The sequence below is a fragment of the Stomoxys calcitrans genome, chromosome 4 (assembly GCF_963082655.1).
Source record: "Stomoxys calcitrans chromosome 4, idStoCalc2.1, whole genome shotgun sequence".
Classification (NCBI taxonomy): Eukaryota; Metazoa; Arthropoda; class Insecta; order Diptera; family Muscidae; genus Stomoxys; species Stomoxys calcitrans.
In genome coordinates, this window is record NC_081555.1 from 97,010,693 (window position 1) to 97,037,914 (window position 27,222).

Sequence of the window (27,222 nt, forward strand, 5' to 3'; positions counted from 1 at the left end):
CTGCGTCAGCGTCAGTGCGTCAACGTCAGCACTTTCATGTCATAATCTTCATTTGATTGTCTCAACAAAAGTTTTTCATCTTTTGGTAGGTTTTGTGTGATTGTCAGTGTTTAATAACTTTTAATTTCATACCGCACCATACTATGCAGAGTAGAATATAAATAAAAACTACGTAGAGCAGTAGATGAAAAGAAGCAGCCGGATGCACAGTGGGAGAAGAAAAATAATCTCAAAAATATTTCACAAACTTTCAGACAGTTTAAGGACTAAAATGAAAATTGTTTCAAACCCTGTCTTGAAATCGACGACCCTTATTGTCAATTAACCTTGCATACCTTTTAGTTATTAATTCTAAAGTGTTTCCTTTCATTCTCATACCACTATGCAGCGTTTGGCTGCTCTTGGTTCCCGGCATTTGTTGTTGTTAGCTTTAACCGCTTTGGGTAATTAAGAATTCATTTGTGCGTTGTAATATGGCCAACGATATCGGAGCGAACAAGGCAGCCAAATGTGGTTGCTCGAATGCATCGATAAATAAAAGGGAAAGACAGACGGACGAAATGTGAACGAAATAATGCAGCAGGCATACACAAGAACTGGTGTTTATTTTGATGATTTTGACGTGTTGGTGCATAAATAATTTCAGTTAATTTAATTTACTTTTGATTACATGTGGCGAAATTTGTTTGAAGCGACAGCGCATATTAATACACAAATATGGGTCGTCCAAAGAAGTCGGAGGGGCAGAATTGAGAGCAGCATACAGATAATCTTCATGTGCTTACAAAAGCTGCACTTTTGATGCCAAGATAAGACGCTGAGTAAAGAATTTTGTGTCAAGATATATAAAAATTACCTTCTTTGTGGGAGTTTATATTTAAACTGGAATTCTCAATGAATGATTTTTATTGTAATCCGATAACAGAGATTTATGACCATCGGAAACTGATTCAGTGCGGTCAGTTTATGAATAATGCTCTTCAAAATATTATTCTCGTTTCTAAGTGTATTGTCCTTGATGTCAGCGACTCTGCGCTATACAATTTATTTCAAACAATTTGATTGTAATCTTTCGATAATAAATTCTTTGGGTTTTTTTTATTGGGTTGCCCAATAAGTAATTGCGGATTTTTTAAAAGAAAGTAAATGCATTTTTAATAAAACTTAGAATGAACTTTAATGAAATGTACTTTTTTACACTTTTTTTCTAAAGCAAGCTAAAAGTAACAGCTGATAACTGACAGAAGAAAGAATGCAATTACAGAGTCACAAGCTGTGAAAAAATTTGTCAACGCCGACTATATGAAAAATCCGCAATTACTTTTTGGGCAAACCAATAATAATCCACCACTATAGTCATTGCGTTTGCAACACAACGAAATATCCAATTCCGACCCTGGAAAGTATATATATTTCTGATAATTCTAAAATTCTAAGACGATTTAACCATGTACGTATGTCTGTCCGTCCGTCTGAACCTCAGCCAGTTGTAATCAAGCTACAGTTTTCAAAAGTTGTGATATTGAGCTGAAATTTTGCACAGATCCGTATTTTTTAAACGCGCAAATTCTTGAGCGGACCAATCGGCTCATATTTCGCAATATTTCTGTTATATAGACCCAACTGCTGATTTAGGATACTAAGCCGCATTTGAAAAAGCCACAGTTATTGCCCAATGGCGCTGAAATTTGGAACAATGAATTGTAATAGGGCTCCCGATATCCATCCAGTACATGGTCCATATCGGGCCATGCTTAAAAACAGCTGCCATACAGACTGATCTGCCGACTCAGGGTCTTAAGTCCACAAAAATCCCATTTATTGCTCGATTTTGCTTAAATTAGGTACATTGAGTTTTATTAGGCCCCGCCGAAATATTATCCGAAAATATTCAAATCAGACCATATTTCGATATAGCTGCCTTAAAGACCCATCTGCCGATTTAGTGTCTTAAGCCTATAAAAGCCACAGTTATTGTCCAAAGTCGCTGAAATTTGGAACAGTGATTTCTACTTTAAATTCCAAATGCAAATTTGCCCATGAACATTCCTTTAAAGAACTGGGGCACAACTCTCACAAATCAATGAGTGCTGTCCGATTTTAATGTTAAGCTCATTGATAAGGCACCTCCTCTTTATGGTCAAAGAGTTATCGCTCTGCGGCACACCGCAGATTGATTAGAAGTTTTTACATGGCAAAGAACCTCACAAATGTTGCCAGTATTAGGAGGGGATAACCACCGCTGAAAATTGTTTTCTGATGTTCCTGCCTGGGATTCGAACCCAGGCGTACAGCGTCACAGGCGGACATGCTAACCTCTGCGCTACGGTGGCCTCTAGTGAATTCTACTAGGGCCCCATATATCTGACCCGATATGCCGTTGTAGTGTCTCACGCCCGTAAAAGGTGCATTTATGACCCGATTTCGCTAAAATTCGGAACTGTTAGCTGTATGAAGCCCATTGACTTTGGGCCCGAATATGGACCATCTCAGGCCTTATTTACATATAGCTGTCATACAGACCGATATGCCAATTCAGTGTCTTAAACCCATAAAAGCCGCATTTATTACTTGATTTCGGTTATCTCCAAATGGAATGTGGTCGAGATTAGACCCTATTTGGATAAAGTTGTCATATAGACCAATCTGTCGATTTAGGGTCTTAACCCATTTTAGACCACTACCCCCTAAAGCCTCAATTAACATCCGATTCCGCTGAATTTTGAAAGTAAAACTTGAGATATGACTTCCAACATCCATGCCAAGTATGATCAGAATCGGTCTATCAACAGATATAGCCCCCATATATATGATTCCCGGATTTAACTTCTTTAGCCCTTAAAAGCCCAAGTTTTCATCCGATTTGTCTGAAATTTGGAACAGCTACTTGAATTACGAGTTCCAACATCCACGCCAAGTATGATCCGAATCAGTCTATAAACAGATATAGCCCCCCATTTAAACCGATCCCCGGATTGGAATTCTTGATTTCGGTTATATCCAAATGGAATCTGGTCGAGATTAGACCCTATTTGGATAAAGTTGTCATATAGACCAATCTGTCGATTTAGGGTCTTAACCCATTTTAGACCACTACCCCCTAGAAGCCTCAATTTTCATTCGATTTGGCTGAAATTTAGGACTTGATCTATGACTTTCCTCATCCACGTCAAGTATGATACGAATCTGTCTATAAACAGAGATAGGCCCCATATAAACCGATAGCCGGATTTGACTTCTTGAGCCCTTAGAAGCTGTAATTTTCATCCGATTTGGCTGAAATTTAGAACAAAGACTTGAGTTATGACATCCAACATCCATGTCTAGTATGATCCGAATCGGTCAACAAACACACATAGGCCCCATATAAACCGATCCTCCGAGTTGACGTCTTGAGTCCCTAGAAGCCTCAATTTTCAACCGATTTGGCTGAAATTTGAAACAAAGACTTGAGCTAAGACTTTCAACATCCATGGCAAGTATTATCCGAATCGGTCTATAAACAGATATAGCCCCCATATAAACCGATCCACGGATTTGAATTCTTGAGCCCTTAGAAATCTTAATTTTCATACGATTTGATTGAAATTTGGAAGAAAGACTTGAGTAATGAGTTCCAACATCCATTTGATCCGAATCGGTCTATACACAGGTATAGCCCCCATATAAACCGATCCATCGATCTATACACAGGTATAGCCCCCATATAAACCGATCCATCGATCTATACACAGGTATAGCCCCCATATAAACCGATCCCCAGATTTCAATTCTTAAGCGCTTAGAAGCCTCAATTTCCATCTGGCTGAAATTTGATCACCTGTTCGTTAGTGGAATGTTCATGGCAAATAAGGACAGAAAAATTAAGCTAACGCATAAAACTTGAAGAAAAAAACTCACCGTCGAGAGTATGATGGAATTTGCCAATTTAGGCCTCTACAGAGCTCATGAATGGCAAGAAGGCTAAGAGCCTGTAGGGAATACAGGCTTGGAAAGAAGTATTCATTCATAATCCTGTGTCTTCTCCACGCAATTGCAGGACAGTAATACAACAGAGGCTCGACCTTCGCCAATTCTTCCTCTTCATCGCACATCCTTCGGAAGTCTGCTTCTTCCTGCACACAGCGCGATGTCAAAGGCCTGATGTAGCCATAACCTATCAGGCCTCCTATCAGAAGTCCTAAGTCATGGTTTCTCAGTCTTCGGATAAGCGATTTCCTGTTACGTGAAAGCCTGGCCACAAAGCGTCATCGTAAAAGTCGTTCACCCTTTCCAAGAAGATTGCACAGTGAAGGTCCCACTGTTTTCATAGCAGGATCTGCGCTAAAAGTCGTTCACCCTTTCCAAGAAGATTGCACAGTGAAGGTCCCACTGTTTCCATAGCAGGATCTGCGGCAATCAGGGATCCACTCCTGACCAGCTCGTCTGCTGCTTCATTCTCCGCCATACCTTCATGGCCTGGGACCCAGCACAGCCTGACAGACTCTCCCATGGTTGGAAGAAGTTCTTTGCATCCTGTAGAGAATCCAGACTTGGAAAGAGGTGCTCACCCATATTTCTGTGTCTTCTGCTCACAATTGTGGCTCAGTGACACAGCAGGTGCTCGACCGTCTCCAACACTTCCTCGTCGTCGCAGAAGTCTGCCTCTCCCTGCACACAGCGCGACGACAAAGGCCTGATGTAGCAATGACCAGTAAGGCCTCCTATTAGCAGTCCTAAGTCATGGTTTCTCCGCCCCAGGATAATCTACTTCCTGTTTCGTGAAACACTTGCCCACACAGCCTTTGACACCCCATAACTTACAGCACCAGCCCAGGCCTTATTAGCGCAGTCATCGTAGAAGTCGTTCACCCTTCCAAAGAAGCTTGCACAGTGGAGGTCCCACTGATTCCACAGCAAGATCTGCGGCAATCAGGGATCCACTCCTGACCGTCTGCCGCTTCATTCTCCGCCATACCTTGATGGCCTGGGACCCAGCGCAGCCTGACAACCTTTCCCATGGTTGGAGGAAGCTCTTTGCATCTTCTAGGTTAGGTAACGTAGACAAATATAAGTCCATTGCGAGCGATACCACAGTAGCGGCAGACCAAGGCTTCAAAATCCCATGGCAGCCGGTTGTACGCATCGGATTGACCCGATAGATAGATGATTTCAACCTTACTTGGCACAGATGTTGGAAATGATAGCAAAACACCGCGTGCAAAATTTCAGCCAAATCGGATAAAAAATTGCCCCCTTAAGAGACTCAAGAAGTCAAGACCCAAGATCGGTTTATATGGCAGCTATATCAAAACATGGACCCATTTGGGCCATTTCCAATGCCAACCGACCTACTTTAATAAGAAGTATTTGTGCAAAATTTCAAACGCCTAGCTTTAATTTTTCCAAAGTTAACGTGCTTTCGATAGACGAACATATGGACGGACATGGCTTGATCGACTTTGAATGACATGACGATCAAGAATATAAATACTCTGTGGGGTCTTGGACACATATTACGAGGTGTTACAAACGGAATGACAAAATTCCGCTATGGAGGAGGGTATAAAAATCATCTCAAAGCGTCGTATGACAATCGGTCCTGACCTTTGCAGCATAGCAGGCAGTATGCCATCCGGTCCCGGGTTAAAATGAACTCATAATCCAGACTATTTTCCCCTACGCTATCATGTCCTCAAGCGGACGGATAGTGACTCGGCACTATGTTGTGTAAGAGACACATCGATACCATCCGAATTTATTGACCCACCGGTCACTTTTGACTATCCAGGGAAGTACGTAGCAGCCAGTAGCTCGAGGGTCTCAGAGCTATCTCTTAGTACGCTTCCAAGAGTTTTCGGATCCTTGGAGAGCAATCTGCGGAACCTGGAGGACTCATTCGACTCCCTCTATTGACTAACAGATCTTTGATGACCTGTTGGGCGATTCCACCTCGCCATCTCTTAGTACGCTTCCAAGAGTTTTCGGATCCTTGGAGAGCAATCTGCGGAACCTGGAGGACCGCCATCTCTTAGTACGCTTCCAAGAGTTTTCGGATCCTTGGAGAGCAATCTGCGGAACCTGGAGGACTCATTCGACTCCCTCTATTGACTAACAGATCTTTGACGACCTGTTGGGCGATTCCACCTCGCTCTTGTACTTTTTTAAGGACTCCTGGTACTGGTCCTCGTCCGCATGCAGCTTGATTTTATTTGCCCTATTATAGAGCTTCCTCGTAGTCTGTCTAAGTTGTCTCAAGTCCCTGTTGCACCAAACAGATTGCAATCTCTTACCCGTATATGTCAGAGGGTCATATGCAAATTTTGCCCATGAACATTCCCCTGAGGAACAGGGGCAAACTTCTCACAAATCAATGAGTGCAGTCCGATTCAAGTTGTAAGCTCAATGATAAGGCACCTCCTTTTTATAGCCGAGTTCAAACAACGTGCCGCAGTGCGGCACCTCTTTGGAGAGAAGTTTTACATGGCTGAGGACCTCGCAAATTTTGCCAGCATTAGGAGGGAAAAACCACCGTTGAAAATTTTTTTCTGATGGTCTCGCCGGGATTCGAACCCAGGCGTTCAGCGTCATAGGCGGACATGCTAGACTCTGCGCTACTATGGCCTTCATGTAAGAGGGTATTTTTCCTCATAATTACTCAATTCAAGCCAATTCAAGCTCCTTTCTAATTGTGAGCGAGTTGTCTACAGCCCGAAGTATTGTTTCAACACTCTTCCCATAGCGATTCCAGTAGGTTTTTCTGAGATATGGTGGGTCGTTGCCCTAAGACAACACCTTAGTTACTAGAAGTTTTTTCAAAATTTTATTTCCATCCATTATGGATTTTATAAAAAATAAATAAAAAGTGTAACTCGCTTAAAAGATTCGTGAGGCATTGATCCTATGCTCTATATAACCTATCAATTAAGTAAAGCCAAGCATCAAGAAAGCCAAAATAGAAACTTTAATCAACTTTCAAACTCTTTCACATCTCTACTGTGTACAGATATTTGTTTGTTTGTTACACGCTCTATTTCCTAGCCGTGCTACCATGGTTGAAGATAGAAATTCTTTTGAATTTATTGCCTCAAAACTGGAACACGCTGGCGGGGGGTGCGGGTGAAAGAGGAGAAAGAATGGAAAGAAAGGTGATTGAAAAGTATTTATCAACAATTAGGGATTGTTTACTGTTTCGTGATTAAACATCAAAACGATTTTGTTTTAGTGTCAATTAATAAAGAAATAGCTTGGAGGCAGGTTTGTCAATGAGATGAGATGTTGGCTGGGTCCCTACATTCCAGCTCTTTTGTGGTTCACGCTGCCCCCACTTGTGGATAAATTTCAAACAGTAGTCTAAAATGAAATCTCAACATCAATTTAAATATCCGGTGGCCACTAACTGGTCATTAATGTCCACAGATTTTCAAAGTGGCTAAGCGGGCAGTGAGGCTAAAATAACACAGAGATAAGCCAAAGACATAGACATAGACCACTTGAATAACTAACGCCGTGTCATATATGCGGCTCATTCGTTCATTGGTCAATGATGATGATGATAATGAGAAAATAAGAAAAATATGCATAAATTTTCACTTTAGGCCAAAAATTCAATGCATAAATAATAAAATCAAATCCCCCAAAGGGGGGAATATAACAAAAACAAAATTTGGAATATTCCGTCATGGAGATTTAAGCCTTAGCTGAGAGATCCACAAAATCTAAACACTATTTTTTTTTGGAATGTAATCTCAGTGTTGGACCGGTTTGATTTTTCATCATAAATCTTCATTAAAGTCCAAAAATCTCAGTGTAAATTGCTTACTGCCATTGTGGCAGACGACAATGATGATGTGGTGTCAGAGATAAATGTTAGACAAAAATTATGATTGGTATGAAAAACTAGACGAAAATCACTTGGAAACACTCAAATTACAGAGAAGAGGCCACCTAACAAACAGAGCCATGGAAAAAGTCGGTGTTATTATCTTAAATCTTGCAAATAACATGTTTTAAGAGCTTAGCTTCAGGGCTTTCACATGTCTCTGTGAAAAGCGTAGCCACACGCATTTCTAGATTGATTTAAGCCTACACACACGCAGTGTAGTGATGGATGGACGGATTAACAAAAAAGAAAATTTAGCAGAGAAATTCCTGCTAAGTGAAAGACTGATAAGGTCATATCCATGGTGCTAATCCAACATGGAGTGCAATGTGTTCCTTTCACTCATTGGTGTGATTGTATACAAACCCCCATAGAATGGGAGGAGGTCACTGTAGCGCAGAAGTTAGCATGACCGCTTATGACGCCGAACGCCTGGGTTCAAATCCTGGCGAGAACATTATAAAATTTTTCGCGGTGGTTATCCTCTCCTAATGCTGGCGACATTTGTGAGGTACTATGCCCTGTAAAAACTTCTCCACAAAGGGACTCGGGTACCAAAAAGTAGCACCCTTATTATTGAGCTCTTAAACTTTAATCGGACAGCACTCATTAATATGAGAGGTTTGCCCCCGTTCCTTTATGGAACGAATGGGCAAAATTTACAATAGAATGTGGGTATACTTATCTAGTCAATCCGTTTCTAACGCCTCGAAATATTAATCTGCGACCCCATAGAGTATACAAATTTTTGAACGTTTGACATTGTAAGAGTATTTAGCCATGACCGTCCGTACGTCTGTCTGTCAGTCGAAATCACAGAACCGATATCCGCCGGAAATTTTGTACCGATACTTGTTAATTATGTAGGTCGTTGACAGGGACGTAGGCAAAGGAAAGAGGGGGGGGGGGGGTCTTTCGGGCCCTAGCGCTCACCACACTTCCAAATTTCCTATATTCGAAATGTTATTTTTGTTTTATAGTTCTATTATGCCTTTTCCCCTCCCCCCCCCCCCCCCCACCAAATTATATCCTGGCTACGTTCCTGGTCGTTGGGGATAGTAATTGCGTTATAACGTTTCAGATTTGCACTTCTTGGACATATGTCCTCTCGTCGAAATCAAAGAACAGATATCCGCCGGAATTTTTGTACCGATACTTGTTAATTATGTAGGTCGTTGGCAGGGACGTAGGCTAGGAAAGGGGGGAGGGGGTCTATCGGGCCCTAGCACTCACCACACTTCCAAAATTCCTATATTCGAAATGTTATTTTTGTTGTATAGTTCTAATATACCTCTTACCCTCCCCCCCCCCAAAAAAAAAAAAAATATATGGCTACGTTCCTGGTCGTTGGGGATTGCAATTGCGTTATAACGTTTCAGATTTGCACTTCTTGGACATATATTCTCTTATACTCTCAACCAATCCTATGATATGCGCATAAATAGATAAAGACCCCCTAACATCTCATACCCCGTTGATTTCTTGAAGCCGTAGGGTGAGGAGGAGGGTGCGCTCCCCTTCCGATATCGAAAAATGATATAGCCAATGTTTTCTTTCAGACTAAATTACACAAACTGTGAAAATTGCGCGACAATAGGTTATGCTGTTTTTGAGTCTATACGGAACACACAAACAAACCGAGTCCCATGTAGTCATGATTGGCTAATATGCCTATTTGGGGCATTTTTCGGGGATGGGGTGACCCCCTATACTTTGACCTGAATTTGTATGCCTGATTCGTAATCTACTCCCGTATACCTTTCATTTGAGCCCCATTTTGATAGGAACGTTTAATTTGGGAGTTTTGGGGTTAGGGCGACTTCCTACTCGTATTGAACTCTACAATACCTTCCATTTGATACCCATATTGTCCTTATCGGTCCACTTTAGATTTTGGGTGGTGTTTTTGGGGTAACGAGATACGGTCCGCCCCCTTCCGATATCAACAAATTATAAAGCCTATTCCTCCTTCCTGACCATATTCGTAATCTACTAGCGAATGCCTTTCATTTGAGTCCCATATTGTCATGATCGTCCAATAAACCTAGGGTTTAGGGGTCGGGGCAGCCCCCTAGTTACTTAGACGCAGTTATTAAAAAAATTCTTTCTCTACTCCTGAGTTCCTTTCATTTAAGTCGCATATTGTCCCGATCTGTCCACTTTTATATTTGGGTGGTACTTTTGGGGTAAGGGGGAGGGTCCGCTCCCCTTCCGATATCAAAAAAATTGCATAGTCTATGTTTCCTTTCAGACCAAACAAACACATATTGATTTTTATACCCACCATAGCATAGGGGGTATATTAATTTAGTTATTTCGTTGGCAACACATCGAAATATCAATTTCCGACCCTACAAGGCATATATATTTCGGATCGTCGTAAAATTCCAAGACGATTTAATGTCGTTCGTGTGTCTGTCCGTCCGTGTGTTGTAATCACTCTACAGCCTTCAAAAGTTTGGATATTGTGCTGAAATTTGGCACAGATACGTCATTTTGATGCGCGCTGGTTAAATTCTTGAACGGGCCAAATCGGACCATATTTGGATATAGCTGCTATATAGACCGATTTACCGATTAAGAGTCTCAAGACCATAAAAGCTGCATTTATTATCCGATTTCGTTAAAATTTGAAACAGGGAGTAGTTTTAGGCCTCCTTACATCCAACCAAAATATAGTTCAGATCGGACTATATTTAGATATAGCTGCCATATAGACCGATCTCCCGATAAAGCGTCTGAAACCGATAACAGCTTTATTTGTTATCCGATTTCGATGAAATTTAAAACAGTGAGTAGTTTTAGGCCTTCCGACATCTGACCAAAATATGGTTCAGATTGGACTATATTTACATATAGCTGCCATATAGACCGATCTGCTGATAAAGGGTAAAGGATAAAAGTCCAGATCGGTTTAGATTTGCATATAGCTGTCATATAGACCGATCTCTCGATTTAAGGTCTTGGGACCATTAAAGGCGCATTTATTGCCCGATTTTGCCTAAATGTGGAACAGTGAGTTGTGTTCGATATATCTCTGCAATTTGGCCCAGATCGGTTCAGATTTGCATATAGCTGCCATATAGATCGATCTCTCGATTTAAGGTCTTGGGACCATTAAAGGCGCATTTATTGCCCGATGTCACGAAATTTGCATCAGTGAATTATGTTATGGCCCACGACATATTTCTGCAAATTGGCCCAGATCGGTCTAAATTTCGATATAGCCGCCATATGGGCCGATCTCTCGATTTAAGGTCTTGGGCCCATAAAAGACGCATTTATTGTCCGATTTCAACGAAATTTGGGACAGTAAGTTCTATTGGGCTCTTCGACATCCCTCTGAGATTTGGACTAGATCGGTTTAGATTTGGATATAGCTGCCATATAGACCTATTTCTCGATTTAAAGTCTTGGTTCTATAAAAAGCTCATTTATAATCCGATTTCGCTGAAATTTAACACAGTCACTTACTTTAGGCTTTTCGACATCCGTGTCGTATATGGTTCCGATTGGTCTGTATTTGGATATAGCTACCAAAAGCCAATATTTTGTTCTACAAAATTGAACAATGACTTGTACTTATTAAACCACTTAATGTCCGTGCCGAAGTTCTTCAAAATCGGATCAAAATTCGTTACAGCTGCTATAGGGGCATAAATTATGCATTTTGCACCGGATTATGGCGAAAGGTGGTTTGCAATATACCCGAGGTTGTGGGTATCCAAAGTTTGGCCCGGCCGAAAATTTGGTGTTTGTAGAAAATTTTGTATAAATTTGCTATTTATGGAAATTTTTGTAAAAATTTCCTATATATGAAAAATGTCAAACTTTTTATACCTTCCCCCAAATAAAGGAGATATATTAACTTCGTCATTCCGTGGGTAACATATCGAAATATTGGTCCAAGACCCCATAAAGTATATATAATCTTGATCGCCATGACATTTTAAGTCGATCTAACTATGCCCGGGAGGCCACCGTAGCGCAGAGGTTAGCATGTCCGCCTATGACGCTCAACGCCTGGGTTGGAATCCTGGCGAGATCATCAGAAAAAATTGTCAGCGGAGGTTTTCCCCTCCTAATGCTGGCAACATTTGTGAGGTACTATGCCATGTAAAACTTCTCTCCATAGAGATGTCGCACTGCGGCACGCCGTTCGGACTCGGCTATAAATAGGAGGTCCCTTATCATTTATCTTAAACTTGAATCGGACTGCACTCATTGATATGTGAGAAGTTTGCCTCTGTTCCTTATGGAATGTTCATGGGTAATTTTTTTTTTCTATGTCCGTCCGTCTGTCCGTTTATCCGTCTGTGGAAAACACGCTAATTTTGAAAGGAGTAAAGCTAGACGCTTAAAATGTTCCACAAATACTACCTATTAATATAGGTCAGCTGGAATAGTAAATGGGCTATATCGGTTCATGTTTTGATATAGCTGCCATATAAACCAATCTCAGATCTTGACTTCTTGAGCCCCTAGAGGGCGCAATTCTTATCCGATTTGGCTCAAGTTTGGTATGGGGGTTTTTGTTATGACTGCAAACTACTATGCCAAGTATGGACAAAATCGGTTCATTAATTTATAGAGCTGTCATATACACCGATCTCGGATCTTGACTTCTTGAGCCTCTAGAGGGCGCTATTATAATCCGATTTGGCTAAAATTTTGCATAAAATCTTTTGTTCGGACTTCCAACAACTGTGTTCAGTATGGTCCAAATCGGTTCATAACCTGATATGGCTCCCAAATAAAATGATCTTCCGATTCTCTTCATGACCCTATAGAGGGCGCAATTCTAATTCAAATTTTGTACAGCGACTTCTTCTATGGCCTTTAACGTGCGTGTCAAATATGGTCTGAATCGGTTTATATATCTGATATAGCTTTCATATAAAGTGATCTCCCAATGTCACTTCTTGAGCTCCTATAGGGCACAAATCGTATCCGAATGGTCTATGGTCTCCAAACCAAGTATGGTCTGAATCGGTCCATAACCTGATACGGCTCCAATAGCTTGGCAATTTTTATCCATTATCCTTATCCCATTATCCATTATCCCATTATCCCATATCCCATTATCCATTATTATTGGACAAAGAACCTGACAAATTCGATCCATGGTGGAGGGTACATAAAATTCGGACTGGCCGAACTTGACACGCTTCTACTTGTTTTTCTTTGCTTTCCTTCCCCACAACCCATTGATACCACAAAACTAATTTTCCTACCTTTCTTTTCGAACGCAACCGATTATGATGGTTATTGTCAGCTTAACAACAGCTCGCATCGACTTAGATGGAGACAAATTTGAATAAATCACAAAACGCAAAAAAAAAAAAATAAACGCATAACCGTTTACACAAAACAAATATGCAAATAATGTCAAGCTGTGAAATATTTGACTAACTTTGAAAAGCTCAAAGGGAGATTTCAAGAGGCAATTGTGTATTTCTTTGCCATTTCTCAGGTTTATTTCAATCTTATCCTCAAATAAAGCTGGTTGGCATATCCCAAAGAGAGATACGTCTTTGCCATGCACCTTTTGTGGCAAAATGTCGTCCTATGCCGAAACAACAAAAACAGCACAAACGTGTAGCAAAGCAAAGGCATGGCATAGCGACAGGCAACATTCTTATGGTGCGGCAACAAACATGATGGCATTTTTCCTTTGGAAAGTTTATAACAAACCTGTCATCACAACATTGACAAATTGTCATCATTTCTGTCGGTGTAAATCATACCAAAGATATGTAAGTGTTTTTATTTACAGATTTTTCCTTAAGAACTGTGTGGAAAAAAGTGTGGAAAAAGGCCAAAGGAAAAAAGAGACACACTTGGTTAGCAAACTAAAGAGCAGTCTAAGGCTCACAGGGAATAGCTAGCAGGCAGCGTAAGCCTTCAATTCCCACAAGGGAGCATCATCATCCAGCATCTTTGTCCACAGAAGGCAGACGGACTAGAACAGATTATCAATGTCATCATTTCTCTTGGCATCACTTGAAAGTTTTTACCGCAATAAGAAAGTTAAGGGGTTTTTTCCTTCTCTCCTCAAAGTTTTACTTGATGAGACACTCTTGGGTTTTTGATCTTTAGAACTGCAGCTTATGGTTGATATACTTTTTCGTCTCACTTTTAAACATCCACCTTCCATCGACAGCGTGTGGAATGGCAATAAAGTTAATTTGTCATTTCTTGATTGATTGTTATTTCATGCGTTGTACTTATATGGAAAATGATTTGTAGCTCCTCAATTGTGTGTGAGAATTTTTTAAGAGGCAGTGCAACCAATCGATATTTTTTTTAATTGCAACAAACAAGGCAATCAAAGCAAGACTTTTACAGCGTTTTACAATATTAGGAGCATAAATAATTTCACATCAACCAAAGATGGGGAATGGAATTAAATTTAAAAATAAATTATATCAAGAGACTTCAAAAAGGTCTCTTAAAATTTTTTATGTAAACATTTTATAGAAAAAATTTTGAAAATAATATTTCTGTGGGAAAAAATTTTATTGCCAGAAAAAAAATAATAAAAAAAATTATAATAAAAATATTATTAAAAAAAAAAATATTTAAAAATATTATATATAAAAAAATATTAAAATAAATTATAAAAAAATATAAAAAAAAATTATATTAAAAAATATTAATAAAAAAGTATTTTTAAAAAATTATTTTTAAAAAATTATTTTTAAAAATTATTTTTAAAAAATTATTTTTAAAAAATTATTTTTAAAAAATTATTTTTAAAAAATTATTTTTAAAAAATTATTTTTAAAAAATTATTTTTAAAAAATTATTTTTAAAAAATTATTTTTAAAAAATTATTTTTAAAAAATTATTTTAAAAAATTATTTTCAAAAAAATTATTTTTAAAAATTATTTTTAAAAAATTTTTAAAAACAAAATATTAACAAAAATATTTTTAAAAATTATTTTCAAAAAAAAATTTACTACATTTTACTTGTGTAAAAAAAAATTTTGCCACTTTTTCACAAAAAATATTAATTTTTATACAAAAATTCTATTTTTATTTTTCTATATAAAACTGTCAACAACAACAAATGACATGCACATAATAAAACTCCCAAAAGATGGACAAAAAACCCATTACTGCAACGAAACACACATGCATTGGAAAAGAACAGCTAGTGGGAACTCTGTTGAACTTGTTTAGAATGCAATTACAGAGTCACAAGCTGTGAAAAAATTTGTCAACGCCGACTATATGAAAAATTCGCAATTACTTTTTGGGCAACCTAATAAATACGGCCTATCAATGTATGGCCTCCAAACATAATGTGATTGAATAAGTCCACAAATCGAGGACGAAATGCGACCCATAGTGGTTGCTGTGTTGTAACCTCTGGCTGTCCTTTACCATTGCAAGAAATATTCGATAGCGAAGGAGAAATAACCAACAAGTAACAGAGTTCCAAGTTCGGGCGGGCTGAATCTTATATACCCTCCACCAATGATCGTATTTTCAAGTTTTTTTGCTCTGTATCTCTTTGTAAGCAAGCAAAGGATAATGGATAAAAATTGCCGTGCCATTCAAGTTATATCAGGTTATCGACCGATTCGGACCATACTTGGTCAAACCATAGTAGAAGTCAAAACTTCAGCTAAATTGTATATTGAAGTACACTTATTTCGTCATTCCGTTTGTAACACATCAAAATATTGGTCTGAAACCCTTGATCGTCTTGACATTCCAAGTCGATTTGCCATTGTCCCTCTGTCTGTCTCTCCGTCCGTCCGTCTGTCGAAAGCACGCTCACTTTCGTAGGACTAAAGCTAGACGCTTGAAATTTTGCACGAATTACAAATTATGCTCATGAACATTCCACTAAGGAATAGGGGCCAACTTCTCACATATCAATGAGTGCAGTCCGATTCAAGTTTTATCTTAATGATAAGGGTCTTCCTTATTATAGCCGAGTCCGAACGGCTATAATATAATATAATGCCGCAGTGCGACACCTCTTTGGAGAGATGTTTTACATGGCATAGTACCTCACAAATGTTGCCAGCATTAAGAGAGGAAAACCACTGCTGAAATTTTTTTATTTTTTATGATGGTCTCGCCAGGATTCGAACCTAGGCGTACAGTGTCATAGGCGGACAAGCTAACCTCTGCGCTACGGTGGCCTCCACGAACATTTCCTATTAATTTGAGTCAGTTGGGGGTGTAAATGGGTTACATCGGTCCATGGATTGATATAGCTGTCATACAAACCGATCTTGTATCTTGACTTCTTGAACCTTTAGAGGGCGCATTTCTGATTCGCTTTGGCTGAAAATGTTCGTCATATATTTTATTTGAACTTCCAATAACTGTGCTAAGTATGGTCCAAATTGGTTCGTAACCCTATATAGCTCTCATGCAAACCGTTCTAGGGTCTTCACTTCTCGCAGTTATTAGCATGAAATGATTTGGTTTGACCATCAACAACTGTGCCAAGTATGTTTTAAATCGGTTCAAAGCCTGATATAGCTCTCATATAAATCGATTTCGGATTTTGACTTGTTAGGCCGCTAGAGGGCGCAATTATAATCCGAGTTGACTGAAATTTTGCATGTAGTGTTTTGGTTTGGCCATCAACGACTGTGGCAAGAATGGTCCAAATCGGTCCGTAACCCTATATAGCTCTCATATAAACAGATTTCGGATTTTGACTTCTTAGGCCGCTAGAGGGCGCAATTATAATCCGAGTTGACTGAAATTTTGCATGAAGTGTTTTGGTTTGGCCATCAACGACTGTGGCAAAAATGGTCCAAATCGATCCGTAACCCTATATAGCTCTCATATAAACCGATTTCGGATTTTGACTTCTTAGGCCGCTAGAGGGCGCAATTATAATCCGAGTTGACTGAAATTTTGCATGAAGTGTTTTGGTTTGGCCATCAACGTCTGTGGCAAGAATGGTCCAAATCGGTCCGTAACCCTATATAGCTCTCATATAAACCGATCGCGGGTATTAACTTCTTGAGCCGCTAGAGGGCGCAATTATAAACCGATTTGGCTGAAATAATGCATGAGCTGGCTTGTTTTGACCATCAACAACTGTGCAATGTATGGATGAAGTGGTTTGTTTTGACCACCAACGACTGTGCCAAGTTTGTTTTAAATCGGTTCATAGCCTGATATACCTTTCATATAAACCGATTTCGGATTTTGACTTCTTGGGCCGCTAGAGGGCCCAAATATTATCAGAGTCGACTGAAATTTTGCACAAAGTGTTTTGGTTTAACCATCATTAACAGTGCTAAGAATGACCCAAAACGGTTCATAAGCTGATATACCCCCATATAAACGGATCTCGGGTCTTGATTTCTTAAGCCGCTAGAGGGCGCAATTATAAACCGATTTGGCTGAAATATAGCATGAAATGGTCTGTTTCGACCATCAATAATAGTGCCAAATATGGTCGAAATTGGATTAAAACCTGAAATAGCTCCCAAATAAATCGATCTCTGATATTGACTTTATGAGACTATAGAGGGCGCCATAATTATCCAATTTGTCAAAAATTTAGCATGAAGTGTTTTGGTTTGACCATCAACAACTATGCCAAGTATGTCCCAAATCGGTTTATTACCTAATGTATTTGGATGCCCAAAAAGTAATTGCGGATTTTTTAAAGGAAAGTAAATGCATTTTTAATAAAACTTAGAATGAACTTTAATCAAATATACTTTTTTTACACTTTTTTTCTAAAGCAAGCTAAAAGTAACAGCTGATAATTGACAGAAGAAAGAATGCAATTACTGAGGCACAAGCTGTGAAAAAATTTGTCAACACCGACTATATGAAAAATCCGCAATTACTTTTTGGGCAACCCAATAGCTCCTATATAAACCGATATAAACGTATTACGGATTTAAACTTTTTGAGCCGCTAGAGGGCGCAATTGTTATCCGATTTTTTTGAAATTTTGCACGACTGCGCCGAGTATGGTTCATAGCCTAATATACCTTCCATATAAACCGATTTCGGATCTTGACTACGTAAGCCTCTAGAGGCCGCAGTTATTATCCGATTTTCATGAAATTTTGCATAAAGTGCCAAGTATGACCCAAATCGGTTCATTACCTGATATAGCTTCCATATAAACCGATCTCGCTTAAAATTAACCGATAACCGATATTAGCCGATTTGGTTAAAATTTGAAGTGGTTTGTTCTAATTAAGTAATGTGCCATGCATGGTCGAAATCGGTTCACAAACTGATATAGCTCCCATATAAACTGATCTCCCGATTTTATTTCTTAAGTCACTATTGGGCGCAATTAAGTGTGAGGCTGCCACTGCGGCTATAAGACTTAAGGCGATGGGAGAATAGATTGAGGATGGGAATAGCTCATACCATCGCGGTCTAATCGAGGCGACGATAGGAAAACTGGGAAGGAAGGGAAGAGGTTTCCGATCGGATACCTGAGATGAACCTTGAAGTCGAGTGCGAGGCACTATTGTCAGTGGCACAGTCTTGGATTGACGGAACCCTAGTATTGCCATCTGAAAGATCACTTTACACGGATGGACCAAAGCTAGAGGACAGAGTGGGCCTGGGGGTTTACATTGAGAACCCTGGGACTAAGATATGTTTTAGACTGCCTGACCATAATACGGTGCTGCAGACGGAGATCCAGGCGATCAAGGAATGCGTAAAGTGGTGTGGTGCTAACGCGAGGACGTTGAGTGTGAACATCTTTACCGACAGTAAAATTGCCATAAGGGCAATAACAACCAGGACGCAAAGTCACGATCTACGGCTTCTTTGAGGATGGCAAAATTCGCATAGTTAGGCTGTCGGGACGTAACGGAGTAAGGGGAAATAAAAGGGCTGACGATTTGGCGCTGAAGGCCAGAGGACTGCCGATAATAAACTTGGTTAACCTGAAGCCTTTTGGGGTCGACGCAGTCCGAGTTAAAGGTGATGAATGCGCATGTAACCCTGTGGAACAGCGAAACGATCGGTAGGTAGATCGAAGACAAGGCTGTTACTGAAAGGAAGTAAGAAGGTGGTCAGTGTAGCTATTGGTACCATAACGGGACACATAGAACTACTGGCTTACATATGTAACATCGATGCGCCAAGTTATAGCGTATGGGGAAGATGATGAGACGTTGGAGAATTTCCTATATCATTTTCCGGCTTTCGCGACTAACAAACAGCGGTACTTGGGTGGGGACACGATACCAGACATGAACCGACTTAGAGGCGTGGCATGGAAAACAATTGAAGATTTTGCGCAAAATTTTGCAAAATAAATTTCACTTTGGTCTCCAACAGCCAAAGCAAGTACCGTCCGAATCGGTTCATATCCTTCTATAGCTCAAATAGCATAGCAATTGTGCTTAATTCGGCTCGGCCGAATTAAGCACAATTTTACTTGTTTATAGAAAATATGACTCCATTTTTTAATTTTTTTTTTGAGAGGGATTGATAATTTTGCCACAAATACATTTCTTTTGAGCCCCATATTGGTTTGGTCGGCATATATTCCGATTTAGGGGTATTTTGGGAATGGTTTGGCCATCCATATACTTGGTCCTAAAATTAGATATAAGATCTGCTCGCTATTCTCATGTGAAATGTACTATTTTTAAAGATTTTATAAAATCTTGCTATTAGTGGAAAATTTTGCCAAAATTTGCTATTTACAATTTTTTTTTTTTTAATTTTTTTATGTATAAAATTTTCTCAAAATTTCCTATTTAAGAAAAATTTTATAAGAATTGCTATCTATAAAACACTTTACAAAAATGTATCAAATGGTATACTAAAAAAGAATTTTCAGATTATTAGTTTTGTTTCACAAAATCCAAAGTTCAAATCTCTTGTTAACTCCAATCTGGCTAGACTTATAAATTACGGCGTTATTTTCCCCTGAAATATGTTCATGATTAATGATTAAAATTTATAATGGTTAACTGCCCTATAAAACAACAAGACATTGGGAAAGCTTACAAAATGCTGCCGAGACTTATTTTCTTCTCAACTTAAGCCAAAGAAGATTTATTCTCTACTGCTCTCCATGGCATGCGATGGAAGCGAGAAATATGCAAATTATAAACAAAAAAAAAACTTTGTGTGAGTGTGGCTTATCTCTAACAAGTTTTGGATTTGTCATATCAACAATGGGACGCGACGGGTTGGACATTCAACCAACGCCCCCTCCTTACTGCAAATATGTCTACGCAATCGGATATTGGGATAAAATTTGTTTTTTTAAATTGTCTCAAATCTAACACAATATAAATTGTTTAGCCAAGTCAGCGAAGAATTTGGAGTGTTTTTTTGGGGGGTCGTTTCGAATTAAATCGATGAGTAAGAGTTTGGTACACCGAAAATAATATAGATATAAAAAATTACATATGGACCAAAGAATGAATTCGGAAAATCAAATAAAGAAAATATAATTTATTGAAGTATTTCACAAATTTTCCATAAAGGGACACGTGTTATATAACCTAGCGAAGGCAACAACCTATTATGTTATAGGTCAACATTAGGAAGATAACGGAGCTATATTAAGTAGTGTCTTAACGAGAAAGGAAGAAATAAAGAAAGACTTATCGGCCTGAAATCTTTGGCCGCACTATATTTCAGCCTCCTCGCCTTGGGTATAAAAACTACCTTGACCCGTCTCTAAGACTGAGGCACACAGGGTAAATGCCATCTGACTCTGGAGACTTGCAAGGGCCAAAGGTATATAGTGCCTATTGATGGAATTTCTCATGGGCAATAAGCCCCTATAATATAAATATCAAAAATTATATATGGCCCAAAGAATGAATTCGTAAAATCAAATAAAGAAAATATAATTTATTGAAGTATTTCAAAAATTTTCTATTAAGGGACATGTGTAATATAAGCTAGCGAAGACAACAACCTATTATGTTATAGGTCAACATTACGAAGATAACGGAACTATATTAAGTAGTGTCTTAACGAGAAAGGAAGAAATAAAGAAAGACTTATCGGCCTGAAATCTTTGGTCGCACTATATTTCAGCCTCCCCGCCTTGGATATGAAACCCATCTTGACCCTCTTCTTGCAATGAGGCACATAGGGTAAATGCCATGGGGTCCTGGAGACGTGCAAGGGTCAAAGGTATATAGTGCCCAGTGAACGCTCCCCCGATTCACTAGCTCACTCGTTAATGTATCCATAATGGAATTTCTTGTGGGCAATAAGCCCCTACACTCCTGACCCGTTGACTCACAGCCATTAAAGTTTGGCTCCAACAAGTAAAGGAGCGTATCTTGTGGAGAATTCGTCCATTCTCCCATCAGAAGCCTGATTAAGTTACCAGTATAAGGAGAGTCCTTGGCCATCAGTCCCATTCAAGAACTTAAGCTGCATATGGAAAAGTATAGGACTGCGCCAAATGTTTGCTCACTACCTCATTTTTGAAAGCTGTAGCATGATTAAAACAGACAGACACACAGACGGACGACCAAACTCGCGGATATCGGCAGGCCAAGTAAAGTTTTGGATAAATGGGTTGACCACCATAGATGAGTTCACTCAGAGGCCAGTTTGGCTCATTATGATACCTTAGAAAGCAAGAGAAGAGAAAGATGTGGGAGCTTGAACCATATCCAAAGGTTAAATACCAATGAGAGAAACAGGAAAATGGGGAACCAGAGCGCCGGGTAAAAAGCCTATCCCTGACGCCAGCACGTATGTACCTTGGCCGGATCTTATCGCATCCTCCATCTGAACCATCCCGTCCCGTTTATAAATTTCAGAAGACCTTCCAGAGATATGTTCGCAAAATCACTCAGATTGCAGAAAAAGCGCCTCGCTAAAAAGGAGAGCCTGCATGAACAGAGCAAATGCTCAAGATGTTAACCTCCTCATCCTCATCAATAGAATTTCTGCAACAGTCATTGTGCGGTATTCCTATGCCATAGTGTCCCTTGCCTATGTCATAGTGTCCCTTTATGGTCCCCGCCAAGGTGCTCAACGACCTCTTATCGAACGCCAGTAACTTTGTCTTTTTTCGGTCTAGCCTTCTGAGGCTAGAGCGTCTTAGCGGTCCGGCAACAATCCGCTGAGTCGCATGACGCCACCGACCCCGCTTTGGACATCTCGTCCTCCATATTCAGTAGCTCGACAGATGGCACGTATACCGGAGACTGGTTCGCCCAGCGCAGACATACCCCTACTGATGCATTAGTCAGACCTATCCTGGAATCCCTTCATGTCGGGTAACACATATGCATATCAGAGTTACATGGTGGACGCGAAGTCATCCAGAGACTCCAAACGATCTGCCACACAACTCGACCTCGACCTCACCGTCCCCGGTACAAGATAATTATGAACTCTACATGGGCTGCATCTTTGGGCTCCGATCTGTATGGTGTTCATCGTTATCACCAGAAGCTTAGCTGGGGAGACTTAGGAGGTTAACCTCTTAATTCATATTTGCCTTAAATCTTTGGATGTCACGGAACGGTTCGGGCGAAATAAGAATTCTCTTTGTAATGCATTGTTTGGTCCGCTGGCGATAGGCCTACTACAAACATGTGTGAATTCCTGGAAAGTCTAAGATTTCTGACAAACATCCTTACATCAGGAATAAGAAGACGAATGTCAGATGAACACACACCATGAAAGTATCGATAGAACAGTGACAGACAACCCACATTACGGCGACGTTCAAGAAAGGCAATAGAGTTGGATACTGTTTACACGGTCCAATAGCTCCAAGAATGATTTTGAAACTCGTGCCCATGCATGTGAGTTGTACTCCATATTTGGCTTTATAAAAGTGGTTTAGATGTGAAGAAGTTCAGTAGGAGTGCAGTAGTTTTTGCACCGTTTAAGGAATCCTAAGCACTCGGAGGCCATCGTAGCGCAAAGGTTAGCATGTCCGCCTATGAAGCTGAACGCCTGGGTAAAGATCCTGGCGAGAACATCAGAAAAAATTTTTAGCGGTGGTTTTCCCCTCCTAATGCTGGCAACGCTTGTAAGGTACTATGCCATGTAAAAACTTCTCTCCTAAAGGAGGCCCCTTATCATTGAGCTTAAACTTAATCTGTATGTCAATGGGTCGGATATCTAGAATAGTCTCCAGTGACCTAGTGGGCGTGGTCCTCATTGCTCCGCCTATGCCAAGACAACATGTTCTCTGAACCTGTTGTATGGTCCTTATGTTGCACTTTTTCTCCATAGCAGTCCACCAAACTACTGAGGCGTAAGTAAGTATTGGTCTAATCACGCTCCTGTAGAGCCAGTGGACTATCCTAGGATTCAGGCCCCATTTCGAGCCTACGGCCCGTCTACATCGCGCCCAACATCAGTGAGCCTTCTCAGTACGCTCCTGAATGTGACACTTCCAATTCAGTTCCTGTCCAAAATCATTCCAAAGTATTTGATCTTACCAGATATCGAAATCGTCTTATTGAGGAAACGTGTTAAATTGGCCCACCTTCGTCTTCCTCGTGAACAGGCATATTTCAGTCTTCTCTGGGTTAACATTGAGACCTCTGGGTCTAGCCCAGTCATATGCCTTATGCAAGACCTTTTCGGCCCCTATGCATAGCTCATTCGGATCTCTACCGCTTAGAAGTATTAGAACATTGTCTGCGTAGCAGACAGGTTCAAATCCCTCCACAGTCAGCATCCGCAATAGGTCATTTATGGTGGTCACCCATAGGAGTGGTGATAAAATGCCCCCTGTGGCGTGTCCTGTGCCACTTTCTTCCCTGTATTTATGGCATGGGACACACAATTTATCCGCCTGTTCCTTAGCATATGGTTTATCCAGACTTTAAGGAAAGCGTCGACCCGGTACTGTTCTAAGGATTGCATCAATGTGTCGCTCCGCACATTGTTAAAAGCCCCCTAGATGTCAATGCAAACCGCCAGTGTGTAGGTTTTGGCATCGAAGGATTCATCTATTTTATACACAACATCGTGCAGGGCAGTCTCCACCGACCTTCCCTTGACATAGGCATGCTGTTTGTTTTTGAGCAGTTCGCTGGATGTCATACTCTTTATCATGGTGTCCACAATACGTTCCATGGTTTTGAGTAGATAGGACGTAAGGCTTATGGGTCTGTAGGACTTTGGTGTCGCATAACTTGCCTTGCCGGGCTTGGGTATAAACACCACCCTTGCCTCCTGCCAGGCTTTCGGAGTATATGAAAGTCCTAGGCACGCTGTGAAAATTTTGGCCATCCATCAGGTCCGGGTGACTTAAATGGTTTGAAACTCCCCAAGGATTCCTACACCATAAATTTCGTAATTATAAACGTTCGATCAACGTTATTATTTCAAGATTCCGGTGTCTCCGTGAGTCCCTTCGTATCCTGTGGAAAATGGATTTTCATTAAAAGCCTCAACACGTCCTCCGTTGTCTCTGCTCTCCCTCCCAAGTCGTCTACTAAAGTTTCAGTTTGAACATGGGTTTTTGAGAGAAACTTTTTTACCTTGGCGGCGTCATTAACGCTATCGACCTGTTCGCAGAAAAGCTTCCAGGTGGCACGTTTTGTCGCTCTGGTAATCTTATTGTATTCCTTGAGCCGTGTGTAATACACATCCCAATAGACTTCCGCTTTTTTACGACGTGCTCTGTTAAAAAGTCTGAGGACCTCTTTACCAATACTGCGATTCCGATTACTTCTGCCACAGATTCTGCTGTTCTCCAGAGAGATCTGTACGGGTTAGCAAATTGGTGCGATACGAGTCATATGACTCTGTAACCTTAGTAAATGCAAGAAATATACCTTTTACACAATGGGTGCCTTGACGACGTCATATTTTAATGGTGGTCACCAACTGGATAATGTGGATCTGTTTAATGACTCAGGTGTTTTACTTGATGGCAGGCTGAAATTTGATGCTCATATTGATTCTGTTGTCAGCAGATCAACTTCGACTCTAGGTTTCATCAAAAGATGGTCTAAAGAGTTCAGTGATTCATACTTGTCTAAATGTCTGTTCACTTTCCTTATCAGGCTCGAGTACGCTTCCATCGTATGGTCTCCTAGTTATCAGAGTTTAAGCTGTCCAGAAACAATTTCTTATTTTCGCATTAAGAGGATTAGGTTGGAGTAGCCTTTCGGATCTTTCGCCCTATGTGGACCGTATAATTAACGTACAAAAATTCGGATAAACTTTTCTGGTTTCAGTTAAAAGTTTCAATCTGTTTTCAATTTTTTCTAAGTGTACCCCTTATTGTGATTATATTATTGGTAAATAAGAAACCCCTCGAAAATAAATTGGAACCTACATCGAAATGTGATATTCTTCTCGCAGTTGCTCTTAATGTTATGGCTGCTTTTAATCAACGATGATATTAAAAAAAAACAACAGCTTCTCGGTTCCAGAAATTTATTACACTTTTATTGATATCGCATATGATGGCGCTACACATGTTTGATCTCTAGTGTAGACTCGTTTGAGCTTCCAAAATCACGCCAACTATAGTTGTGGATATTTTTCGTTGTTTGAACCTTAGCAATTATAAACGTTTTATGCTAATCCCACCAACCAAACCATTTACCCCATAAAACTTGCTTTTATTGCTACTCGCTTGAGAAATCTCCGTGTGATAATATGCAAATTGGCCAAGTAAATATTTATGATTTTTACAGCTAATGGATGCATATGCTAAACAAATTATACCAAATCGAATGCAAATAGTAACCGATATATTTGTATATGCAATAATAACCATGTTCCAATAGAACGGCTACATGGAGGTTTGCTTGGTTACGCTCAATAGATTCGATTTTGTTTACTGGACAAATATGTCACCTGTTGTAAATTTGTAAGAAGCACTGTTTGAACTAACAACCGGATCGAATTGTTATCAAAACATAAATATTTATTTATTTAAACATTAGAATGGAAATAAACCACAATAAAAATTGCTCATCTCAAAAATATGATTGATGTTGGGAAGATATGATGTAAGGTTATGGATTGGTCTATTGTTATTCATATTACTAACTGGCCCGCCGTGCTTCGCTAATTCGAAATTTGAAAAAAACTGAATATTGGTACTTAACTCTCAAATACCTTGCATTAGAATCCAGTATTGCCCCGTTTGGTATACATGTCCACTAGAGCATAATTTCGGAGTGCCCCGATCTGCCTGTGAATACACCAACATTTTTCTACAAGTTTCGTATTCTACTCTCAAATACCTTTCGTTTGAGTCCCATATTGTCCCGTTGGGGCATAATTTTAGGATGGGGCGACCTGTCTTGTAATGGACCCCAATTTTTTTAATAAGTTTCGTACTTTACTCTCAAAAATAGTATAGAGGCTAAAACTGTTCAGACAAATTGCGTAAGAACTGCGACATCTAGAGGATCAAGAAGTAAAATCGGGAGATCTGTTTACATGGGTTAACAACCGATTAAGACGATACTTGCCATAGATGTTGCAAGTCAAAACAAAAAATTTCATGCGAAATTTCAGGCAAATCGGATAATAATTGCGCCCTTTAGAGGCTCCAGGACCCGAGATCGCTTTATATGAAAGCTATTAGAGCTGCGAAGTGGACCGGCGTCGAGGCTTTGAGGCCGAACGAAGTCGCAGTCTAACTATTTAGCCGGAGTCGAGGTACGGTTCGGAGATGATCATGCTTGCATCGTCTCCGAACTGCACTCTGAGTTAGATTCCGGCCCGTGGTTGGAGTCGAGGGTCAGACTCCGCAGCCCTGGAAGCTAAATCAGGTTATGAACCGATTTAAACCATTCTTGGCACAGCTGTTGAAAGTTATAATGCAACTTCACATGCAATCTTTCAATCAAATTGGATAAGAATTGCGACCTCAAGAAAACAAGATCCCATATTGTCCTGTCCGGCGTACATGTACATTTGGGGCATAATTTTGGGTTGGGGCGACCTGCCTTGTAATAGACCCCAATTTATTTTCATAAGCTTCGCATTTTACTCTCAAAAATAGTATAGAGGCTACAAAATTTCAGATAAATTGGATAAGAACTGCGCCCTCGAGAGGATCAAGAAGGAGTCGAGGGTCAGACTCCGCTGTCCTGGAAGCTACATCAGGTTATGAACCGATTTAAACCATTCTTGGCACAGTTGTTGAAAGTTATAATGGAACTTCACGTGCAAACTTTCAGTCAAATTGGAGAAGAATTGCGAACTCAAGAAAATAGGATCCAAGATCGGTTTATATGGCAGCAATATGAAAACATGGACCGATATGAACTGTTTTCAATCCCAAACGCGATTGTAAAAAATTTTCAAGCTCCTAGCTTTATTCGTTCGAAATTCCTTTGCGTGGTTTCGACAAACGGACAGACGGACGGACAGACATGGCAAAGTCAATTAAGAATGTCAAGACCATCCATAA

At 39.9% G+C, this 27,222-nt stretch overlaps 1 protein-coding gene across 1 annotated transcript in view; it reads left to right on the forward strand.

Annotated features, from left to right (window-relative positions):
• Positions 1-382: 382 nt before the first annotated feature.
• LOC106092506 (netrin-A-like) overlaps positions 383-27,222 on the forward strand; it is a 135,639-nt gene continuing 108,799 nt past the window's right edge. The window contains exon 1 of the mRNA XM_013259388.2: positions 383-443. Coding sequence (XP_013114842.2) covers positions 383-443 — 61 coding nt within the window. The remainder of the gene's footprint in view (positions 444-27,222) is intronic.